The sequence below is a fragment of the Podarcis melisellensis genome (genome assembly GCF_964234715.1).
Source record: "Podarcis melisellensis genome assembly, chromosome: 1".
NCBI lineage: Eukaryota > Metazoa > Chordata > Lepidosauria > Squamata > Lacertidae > Podarcis > Podarcis melisellensis.
The window spans coordinates 17292702-17304284 of NC_138528.1; the positions used below are offsets into that span (position 1 = coordinate 17292702).

The 11583-nt window shown below is 44.9% G+C and overlaps 1 protein-coding gene across 1 annotated transcript in view; it reads right to left on the reverse strand.

Moving 5' to 3' along the window:
• The window catches only part of HHIPL1 (HHIP like 1), a 30315-nt gene extending 18999 nt beyond the window's left edge, over positions 1-11316 (reverse strand). The window contains exons 1-2 of the mRNA XM_081911642.1: positions 10984-11316; positions 1280-1926 (exon numbers count right to left, since the gene is read on the reverse strand). Of these exons, the coding sequence (XP_081767768.1) occupies positions 1280-1926; positions 10984-11244 (908 nt within the window). The 5' untranslated portion in view covers positions 11245-11316. The remainder of the gene's footprint in view (positions 1-1279; positions 1927-10983) is intronic.
• Positions 11317-11583: the final 267 nt, after the last annotated feature.

The following is an 11583-nucleotide window of genomic DNA, read 5'->3' on the forward strand; positions in this document are numbered from 1 at the left end:
AATTCCTCTGCAGCTAAACAGTCATTATCCAAAGCATTGTGTGCCAAAAGTAAAAGGCACTGGAGCCATAGGTGTCTGTAGACGCAGAACAGTTTAGTAAACACGCCCAGATGTCTGAAACCAAGCCAGATGAACCACATGCTGCAGAAAATGAAAATTCTCAGGAGGGAACACTCATTTGCAGACTCTAGTATGGAGTTTAGTAGAGTAGTATCTAGTTAGCCACTACATTTTCTCGGCCCTCTGACTCATGTCAATCTTATCCAATGCCCATCTTCAGTTGTGGCGATGGCCAATGAAGGGATCTTCAGAAAAACCATTTTACCTTTTTAAGTTTGTGGGCTTCCTCAGACTGGGGGAGCAGTGTATTCCAGAAGCAGCCAGGAAGCATCAAAGACACAAGCTGCATTTTGTCTATATGACACTTTTTCACACTTCCCTACTCTGAGTGGCTTGGTCTACCCATGCATCAGACTTCAGCTTTCTGTCTGCAATGGAAGCATGCTAAGATGCAGGTAACAGAATGTGTGGCTATTAGACTGTGTACACATTGGCATTTGCTCCGACTCCAATGTGCTCCCACGACTGGCATTCAAAGCCATGTTCACTTGAAATTACCTACAATCCGTATCTAGCCTGCGTTTTCTTGAAAACAACTGCTTTGTAAATGCATTTTCACTGTAACCAGTTTCCATCTGATTTGAAAACGGAAACTGCGGTTAATCTGAGATGTGTACATTTGAAACAGCCATCGCTCATGCCCAGATGACAGCTTCATGAATAGGAGTTATGGGGGGTTGCAGGACTGGGGAAACCAAACATGTTAGGTGGTACCTCGGTTTACGAACTTAATTCGTTCCGGAAGTCCATTCTTAAACCAAAACCATTCTTAAACCAAGGCACGCTTTTCCTAATGTGGCCTCCCACCGCCAGTGACCTTCCACCGTTCAGATTGTGTTCTTAGACCAAGGTAAAGTTCTCAAACCGGGATACTATTTCCGGTTTTGCGGAGTTTGTAAACCAAATTGTTCTTAAACCGGACTGTTCTTAAACCGAGGTACCACTTTACTGTACATTGAGTGAATACATCCCTGTTTCCTCCCTAGCATGTACAGCAACATGTACATGTGACTTGAAACACAGCACGCAGGGATGGGGTGGGATAGCACTTGCTGTGTTTTAAGCCACTAATGTATACACAGCCAAAACAATCCTTAGATGTGCATGTTTGCCCTCCAGCATCTTAAATAAATGTGACAGTTAAAGGTGCATACAATACCTTTCAGAACCATGGTCCACAGAGTTCATGTCATCAGGAGAAATTCTGAACTCACTGATTCGGATTCTCTCTTCATACTGCACTTCAACTGAATAGTAGACATACACTTTACCATTAAATTTGAATTTAGGATGGAAGACTATACCTAGAAAACCTCTCTCATCTCCTTCCCAAGGTGAGGTCAGTACAGCTTCACTGATGTTCAGAAATGGTTTTTCAAGCCGTGACCGATCTGGGAGGTAGGTCCAGACTAAGCCAACTTGCTCAGCAATGAAGAACCTGTGCGTTCCGTCGTTTGCATGCACCATGGCCACTGGATTCCTAAGCCCGTTGGCAACCTCAGCTAGGCACAGCTGTAGACATCCTTCTGAATCAGCAACCACTACCCCAAGGTTTTGATTGAGATTGTTATTGACCAGGAGGTGGGGGAAGCAGTAGTCGGTGTCGTCGAGGGACAAATAACGACAGAACTTTGCCATGTTGTCTTCCAGGGACAGTAACTCTTGATCTGGGGTAAGGTAACGGAACATGGCCCTGCAGGTTTGCCACACTTGTACACAGTAATCTTTGCATAGTCCTGGCACAGTTCTCTCTGGAGTGGAAGGGTCCTCAGCATCATACAGGTGAGCAGCATAGGGGGAGCATTCCTGCAGGTAAAGGGAGAAGCCCGTGTCAGTTGTTTCTATTCATTGTATCACTAGCCCAAATAGGAGACTCTGCTTTGGCTCACTAAAGGCCAAACTAGATGTGATATTAAATGCATGAATGCATTAACACAGGGTTTCCCAAATTTGTGTCTCCAGTTGTTTTGGGACTACAATTCCCACCATCCCTAGCTAGCAGGACCAGTGGTCAGGGATGATGGGAACTGTAGTCCAAAAACAGCTGCAGACTCAAGTTTGGGGAAACCCAACCTTAACATGTCTAGAGTCCCCACCCCCACAACTAACAGCCATGCAGGGAAGCAATCAAAACCATAGGAAAGTGGGGTTTTAACTATCTCTCCCCCCGCCACTCCCAGTGTGATCCCAAAGAAAATTGCTCCTCACTGCAAGCTGCTATTGACACCGGGGGGGGGGGGGCTTTGATTGGCATCAATTTAAAGCTTCTCTCCTGAAGCTATTGGGGATGTTTTCTGGAAATAATACTGGGTTAGATGATTCAAAATGGTACAGGACAGCTTCATATGTCAAGATTAGCTCTGCACTTTGGATGTCTGGAGATCAGTTTACTGATCACGAGTAAAGCTGTTATTTAAATATTGTTAAGATCCCAAAGTTCAAGATACTTTAAATGTTCTAAAGCTGCAGCTATGTTGATTTTATAACATTTTAGTATGTTGAACAACAACCAAAAGGTCTTATTAGTGCGCTGCAACTTCAGGAAGAGAATGGCTTGTTGCACATCAACTCATATTTCTGCACTGAAAAGCAAAAAGATATAGATGTGGGCATTAAGCTACTTTTATTTTTCTGCAACTACAGCTGAAACTTGGGGAGTTTAGCACACAGCAAAATGTGAGAATGTTAGTCATCTGTCTCGCCACAAAGAGACAAACAGAAGGCATTTAGAGAGAAACTGACTCAATGATTGCTTTACCATACATCAAGATTCAGTGGAATATCTCCATGCCATGTGGGGATAATCTAGTATTTTCTTGCAATTGGTTTCAGGACAGAGCTGATCTGGGTTTTAAGGCAATAGCTGTATTGATTTCACTTTCTCCTATGAGGAAAAACCTAAGATAGCATGCCCTTAAATCTCTTATTTATTCAGTTGCAATTCAGCCAGCAATTCCAAACTGTCTGCACCGGGGAGTTTGATAATTGCCAGTTCCCACAAGATCTCTTTGCAGCCAGAGGAAAACTCTTGCTTCTGGTACCCAGGAATGTGCATAACGTATTGTCTGAACTAATTCAGATCCAATGGTAGGTCTGCACAGGAACCTTGTTGGTTTTGCTTTAAGACAGGACTATAAGATACAAAACAACCTTAAGAGCAGACTTCCTCAAACTCAACCCTCTAGATGTTTTTTGGGCCTACAACTCCCATGATCCCTAGCTAGCAGGACCAGTGGTCAGGGATGATGGGAATTGTAGTCTCAAAACATCTAGAGGGCCAAGTTTGAGGAAGCCTGCTTAAGAGCATCCTGAGTCCACAATGCAACTTAGATCTTACACCAGTGTAATGTTTTAGAGTATGTGTGGAACACAAACAGCAAATCCTCAAAAGAAAAAGGACCTACAGATATGGTTCAAGAAGACAGCTAAAAAAATATGCAAGGCATTACCATGCCAAGCTGAACCAAGGTAAGAGGCATTGCATATGTCCTATTACTTTCAAAACCAGCATTCTTAGCTGGGGCGATGTATCTGCTGCACGTACACACCACACTGCCCTTGTTCACACATAACACTAAACCAAACCATGGCTTAGCATAAATGAGCAAATGTGTAGACTCCTGAGATGAGACAATGGCCACTTCCTTCCTCCCCGGTAGTTTTGCACTCATGGTTTAGCTGTCCTTGATAAACTATAGACTGTAAGTTAGTCGCTGGTTACAGCTTATGGTTTGTCTGTGCTAAACCATGGTTTGGATTAGTGCTGTGTGCAAAGCAGGGCACACACACACTGAGAGATGAGCGGGGTATAAATATATTATTATTATTGTTATTATTATTATTACACATAGCACATTCCTCACTACGTAAAGCAGAAATTCTGCAATTTGTATGCAGCATGCAAATTTACATCTGCCTGCCTATTTTCAGTCATTTATTCTGTTTTCATTACACTTGAGAAGCTGTAAGAAGCTATTCTGAAATAGTAACTTCTGAAATACTGATTTCTGAATATGAAAAGCCCTACTGAGCTTTCACTGGATATCTCCAACATCAGTTAAAGCCTATTCTAACAGGCAACAGAGTTTAAAACTTTTTTAAAAGAAGAAGGTAGATGCTGAAATTTGCACACAATATTAAATCACATGCTTTTTTTTTTTTTGCCTTGATGAAGTAATTGCTTTACACAAGTATTCACAATTGCAAAGCCATCATCTGAATATTGAACCCTAAAGTAAAAAAAAATGCATGCAGTGCCTGCTGTGGAACATCTGTCCTTACAATCAACCAATTGAAGAATTGCATCTGGTTTGCTGACTTTAATTTGGTGCTCTTAGTCATATTGTTGGCTGAATTTCACATGCAGCTGGGCCAGCTGAGGACAAGATGTAAAATTCCCTTACATACAAAAAAAAAGTAGTTAGAAAACCCCAACTCATAGAACTAGCAGGGTTTGATTCACTTAAATAAATTAAGAGCCCCGCTGCCTGGATCGACATGGGTCAAGAGACCCCACACTGTGATTAGGATTAGGAAATGTGATTCACTGTGATGTAAAAAGTTCGCCTCGTTGGCTAAAATGTTCTATGCATTTAAGCAGCTGTGATCTGCCTCAGATTTTATTTTCCCTTAAGAAATTAACCGAACCAGCTGGATTCAAGGAACTGCTTGCTCTTGTTGTAGTGTGATTTGTTTATCTATGATATCAGCTTGGCAGCTCCAGCAAAACTTCTTAGAAAACTGCTGTAATTTCTTTTTATATGAGTACTATTACTATCAGTCCCCATCTGCAAACTACAGTACTACAGGAAATCCAAACAATAATCTCCGTCTTCTTTGCTAATAGTTTAACCATATTGGTACATAACGCATGCAGGGAAAGTTACATTTTGTTGAGCACAAAGGAACCCTGCAACAAAATGTTTCGGTATACAGTGATCCCCACCCCATCCCCAATATAAAATTCTGGCTGCTTGTGGAATATATACCATTTGGGTCCAATATGTAGTTGCAGTACTTCCCTTTACATAATTCATTAAATTGGGGAAAATGGATCCATTGGGATTTGTAACTGAAATATGCCATCTATCAGTTTGGTCCCCAGGTGGGGCTGGGAAGGTTCTCTGCCTGAAACCCTGATGCAAAGTCAGCAAAAACAATGCTGAGTTAAACACAAAGCTGCATAAGATGTAACTCAACATGTAGATGTTGATGTAAAGCAGCCTCAAATGTTCCTCTGTCTGCCAACAAAGGTCCGTATAGTTAAAGTTATGGTTTTCCCAGTAGTGATGTATGGAAGTGAGAGCTGGACCATAAAGAAGGCTGATCACCGAAGAATTGATGCTTTTGAATTATGGTGCTGGAGAAGACTCTTGAGAGTCCCATGGACTGCAAGAAGATCCAACCTCTCCATTCTGAAGGAAATCAGCCCTGAGTGTCCACTGGAAGGACAGATTGTGAAGCTGAGGCTCCAATACTTTGGCCACCTCATGAGAAGAGAAGACTCCCTGGAAAAGACCCTGATGTTGGGAAAGATTGAGGGCACAAGGAGAAGGGGACAACAGAGGATGAGATGGTTGGACAGTGTTCTTGAAGCTACCAACATGAGTTTGACCAAACTGCGGGAGGCAGTGGAAGACAGGAGTGCCTGCCATGCTCTGGTCCATGGGGTCACGAAGAGTCGGACACGACTAAACAACAACAATGTTCCTCTGTCATATATATTTGTTTTCAAAATTTCTGACAGTAAGAGCTGTTCAACAATGGTCTCCCTCAGAAGGTGCTGGACTTTCCTTTATAGAGGTGTTTAAGCAGAGGTTGAATGGCCATCTGCTGTGAGTGCTTTAGTTGAGATTCCTACACTTCAGGGGGGTTGGACAAGTTGACCCTCAAGGTCCCTACCAGCTCTTAAGTAAACTCTACCGCTAGTAACCATCATTATCCACCACTTGACCTTTAGAAAAGAAGAACGTTAGGGAGTGGGGAATGTAGCTGAGTCATCTGATATACACAGCTCCACACACAATTCTCTCTGAATCATCCCATCTTTGCAGAACAATGGACCTCATTTCAGCGCGCTTGCACATAAATACATGTTCTCCATTCTGGCACTTATTCCTTAAATCAAAGCCTTTTCTCTGTGTGTCATAAATAAGCTTTCATCAAACAGACCCTTCTGTGTTTCTTGCCATCCCTTGCCACTCTTCGACAATGCCTTGATTGCGTCCCAAGGCCGCAATCCTGCACTCGAGATTAACTGAGCTGAAGGGTCATGAACATGAATAAGAAATCAATCCATCAGAACGTGTTATTCCATAAGTCTCAATGAATGGATGGGAACAGAACAAGAGCATTGTAGGACTTTTTATTTAGCCAGTGTAGGAAGAACTCACTGTGCTCAGGACTGCAGCCCAGGAGAGGTTTCATGGCCGTCAACGCTTTATGTAACTAATGAAATCTTTACTCTGGGTGATAGTCAACATTAGTCACATTTAGAGTAGACCCATTTATTTCAGTGGAACTACTTTGAATATGACTTAGGTATTACCCTCCCACTTGGGAATTAAGGGCATTTGGAGGTGGGTGCTGGTTTCTGTAAGGATAAAATAAGGATGTATCTGATTTTGCCCTGGACCAGTTGAAAGCATCAAGGAAAAATAACCAGTAAGCAGTAACAAATGTTAACATTATTTTCCATGGATAAGGGTTTATTTCCTTAATGTGCAAGCTTGTTTTAAGAAAAGGCTGATCCACACATGCGTGTACACAACTGAGATCAGAAAGGCACCCTTACTTGCTGAACTTCAGGAACTTGACTAAGACTTTCTTGTTCCAGCAAGCATTTTAAGGTAGCGTTCAGTTTTATTATAAACCTTTATTTGTTTTATTGTCCAGTTTTCTGTGGGTTGTTCTTACGTACGCTGCTTAGAAACGCAAACAATTAAGAGGCATATAAATGTCTTAAATAAAAAAATAAACTCACAGATGAATTTATCAACAGCCTCCACTGAAAAAGCAACATGGCTGAAATGATGTGAAACTTCTATAGCTGTGGCATTCAGACATGCAGCTCATCAATCTAGGTGATGAACATGCACATGTGAACCAGTGCCCTGAGATATTTACTGCATTAACCATGACATCTAGTTCATTCCACTGAGTTCATTGGGACTTGTTCCATCGGGAGGTTGTGGACTCTCCTACCTTGGAAGTTTTTAGGCAGAGGTTGGCTGGTCATCTGTCATGGATGCTTCGGCTGAGATTCCTGCATTGCAGCAGGGTTGGACTAAATCAGGCATAGGCAAACTCGGTCCTCCAGATGTTTTGGGACTACAACTCCCATAATCCCTAGCTAACAGGACCAGTGGTCAGGGATGATAGGAATTGTAGTCTCAAAACATCTGGAGGGCCAAATTTGCCTATGCCTGGACTAGATGATCCTCGGGGTATCTTCCAACTCTATGATTCTACTCTTTAGTAAAGCAAGATAAGCTTGCAACCTAGGAGGGTCAGAGATCTTTTTGTAGCAGTGTAATCCCTTTTACTCCCTTTAGGAGGTTCATTTTCCCCATCTTTCCAGGAACGTAAAATATCACAGGGGCAAAAACATAGGGCTTTGACAGTCTATTTGAGGGCTATTGCCAGCGGTGCAGATAGACTGTTCCTTTCGGCTATTGCAGATGGAATAGATATGGCAATGCGATCAACATTTCATTCTATTCCCGGAAGAGAAACAATGTCATATAATAAACCACAACTAAATATAGGAAGAGCTGGAATTTGGAGTATTCACTTTCATACACAGAGACACTTGTCAAAATAATGTGACTAATGAATACATTTTGAGGAAAATTACCATCTGTGTGTCTGAGAAGCAGGGCCTAAATCAGTCTAATGGATTCCTGTAAATTATTCATCTGCTATAGCATAAAAACAAGTGGCGTGTATGGGATTTAAGAGCTGTGGACGATGCAGTTTTTTGACACACAAGATAAGGAACAAAACAATGGCCGTAACCTATGATGGGAGGTTAAATGATATTTAGTGAGCATGCATACTTATTTATTTCTGGAAAGGTTAGATATTGCATCAAGTAAAGGTTATCTCACTTGATGCATTTTCCCATCACTTTCCTTATCGCAAACAGTTCAAACTTTTAGGGAAGTGAATGTGTTGGGCAAGACCTCCCAAACAACTACAAATTGCACGGCCTGAATTTGCCAGTGATCTGAATACCGCTTAAAACTAGTGACAGCCTGGAAATGCCCTAAGTTATGCAACTTTCATGGCCAGTGCAGACAACATGTTAGCTTTCTCTAAATGATGAGGGAGAGATCCAGTGCCCAACACAGAATCATATGCCAACATGCCTGTGTTTTCTTTGGAGAAAATTCCTCCTGTTTCATTACGAAATAATAAAATATGATGAATTAATATAAACATTTAACAATGTCTTCTGAATCATTTGTTCCTGCCTAGGATAAACTAAGAGTTCAATTAGCTCAGTTGGTTAAAGCATGGTGCTGATAACACCAAGGTTGCAAGTTTGATGGGATAGCTGCATATTCCTGCATTCTAGGGGATTGGTCTAGATGATTCTCAGGCTCCCTTCCATCTCTACAATTCTATGATTCTAAATAGCCTTTAGGTCCCTTTCCACTATGCAGCTCTGTGACTCAATAGGACAATACCAGTTGTCATGTTGCAGATATGAAAAGAAGCTAACACATTTGAAGTCCACTCGTGGCATTTTGCCAAAAGATTCATAGAATGAAAATATACAAGGCCAGTATTCTCTCCTCTTTTTGGCAGACACTTACCTAGTACACATTCTACTATGGGAAGAGTACAGGAATAGATTCAGAAAAGTATTGACAATCAAGCAAATCTCCGCAATGCCTTTCATGTATTGGGGTTTTCAGGTGTTGTTACCATCCCCTGGAACATGGACTGAGCACAGAATGGACAAAGCAAGCAAAGAGAATCGCTTGGCAAAGCATATCCTGTAGAAATGAGAATTATACAGCCCGTTCATTGAGACCTGTCCAATGCACCTGGTGCTGGAGGAAAGCTCATGGCTTAAGAACACACAGAGTCCTGATATTAACTTATGTTACCAGCATGTGTTTGGTCCAGCAAGTTTTGCAAGCAAGACAAGGAGGCTGCATGGTATTATGAAGAGCAAAGAGCTTCTTACTTTGCAAAGAGCTTCTTATTTTGCCTAGAAGATTTTGAAAGGAGGGCTAACTCACGGGGGGGGGGGAGACCCTCAGATCATTCACTTTGTTGGAGAAGGTGCATGGACAGAGAGGGATATGATGTCTAACAGTAGGGAAACAGCATCATCTGTGTGTGTTCTTCACCAGCCTAGCTGGTGAATATGGAACCAGACAGAATGCAGGTATCACTTGGATAGCCTACTTTTGCAAAATCCTGTAAGGAGGATCACAGCTGGTTGCAATGAAGATAACTTTGACATTCGCCTCTAGGGTAAAAGCAGAGTGTAGGTTATACTTCATAAAGATGAACTGGGTGCAAACACATATGGGACAGTGGAGCATCTATCCCATCTATCTAAATATGCAGACTGTTGAAGGATGGGCCTATCTGTTTATGGGGAAGGATTTCTAACGGAAGTGCTATTTCACAAGGCTGGACAGCCCTTGCATACCCTTACAGTGGACTGGCAGTGGATGAAAGGATTACAGTGGTGCCCCACAAGACGAAATTAATTCGTTCCGCAAGTTTTTTCTTCTTGCGAGTTTTTCGTCTTGCGAAGCACGGTTTCCCATAGGAATGCATTGAAAATCAATCAATGCGTTCCTATGGAGACCGTCCGGGGACAGAGGGGAAGCGCCGCGCGCCTTCCCCTCTGTCCCCGGACCTGTTTTAAAGCGAGGGGCAGCAGGGAGAAGATTGCTTCTCTCCGTTGCCTGCCCTGCAATCTCCCCGTGCGCGCCTTCCCCTCTGTCCCCGGACCTGTTTTAAAGCAAGGGAAGGGGCAGTAGGGAGAATCGCTTCTCCCCGTTGCCGCCCCTTGGTTCAAAAGGGGTCCGGGGAGAGAAGGGAAGGCGCGCACGCTTCCCCGCTATCCCCGGAGCTTGCAGGGCAAGCTTCATTTTGCGAAGCAAGCCCATAGGGAAATGCGTCTTGCGAAGCGGCTAAGAAAACGAAAAACTCCTTCGTCTAGCGAGTTTTTCATCTTCCGAGGCGTTCGCATTGCGGGGTACCACTGTATAGGAAGCTGCCTTGTCCATCAACTCTACGGATGGGGAACCACTGACCCTGCAGACATGGATAGACTGCAACTCCCATCAGCATGGCCTAAAGTCAGGTATGATGGGAATTGTAGTCCAAATACAGCTGGAGACCCAAGTTTGAGAAAGCCTAATGGAAGACTCCAGCTGCAGCTTAGGCTGCAGTCTTTCTCATCATGTGATACCTGGACTTTTGGATTAAACCTGGCTGGGTGGGACAATCTGCTTTATCCCTTTTTCTGCAGCAGCTGAGTGAAGAATGCCAACAAGACAGGGCAGCGCTGTCCATTTATTTATACCAGCGTGACTGCTCTAGGTGATAACAGGGGACGACGCTTGGCACATTATTCCTTGGGTTTATATCCCAGCTGCCCTGCAAGGAGTACATCCTTCTCTCCCCCTGCTCCATTTTATCCTCACAACATCCCTGTGAGGTAGGTCAGGCTGAAAGGGAGCAATTGGCCCGAAGTCACCCAATAAAGCTTCAGGGCTGAGTGCGGATTTGAACCCTGGACTCCCAGGTCCCACACTAGGCCCCGCTCACTAGGACTTGGGGGGGGTGCGGGTGGGAGGAAAGGGGCGGGCCGCGTGGCCCCGCCGGGCTCACCTGGCACAAGAGGTTCTGCAGGTGGCTGGCGCAGGCGGCGTAGGCGGCCTGGTCGAAGTTCTCGGCCACTCGGTAATAGCGCTCCAGCAGGGAAGCGTCGCGCTCGGCGTCGCAGCAGCCGAAGTCCGAGTACTGCACGCAGAAGTGGAGCGGGCGCGGCGGCTTGAAGGGCGGCTTGAAGTCCAGGCACTGCGGGTGGCCCCACAGCAGCCCCGGCAGCGCGTGGAGCAGCGCGAGGAGGAGCGGAGGAGCCCGCGCCATGCTTCCCTTCCTCGGCGCTGCTGCGCTCAGGACAGGCGCGGGCTCCTGGCGGCGAGGAAGCGGCGGCGGCAGCAGCTCCGGGGCTCGCGCCCGGCCATGGCCCTCGGCGGGCGGGCAGGCGGTGAGGGCTCACACGAGGGTCTGGCGAAGCGCGCGCGTCGCGGTGCGCCTTGGCGCTTCGGCAGCTCCCGCCGCCGTGCCCTGAGGGCCCCTTAGCCGAGGGAGAGACGGGGAAGGCGAGAGGCAGCAGCCGCCTTCTCGGGTTGGGCAGGGAAGGGAGAGGACGAGCCCTCAACGCGCTCGGACGACGACTCGGACGCAGCGCCGGGGGCAAAGGGG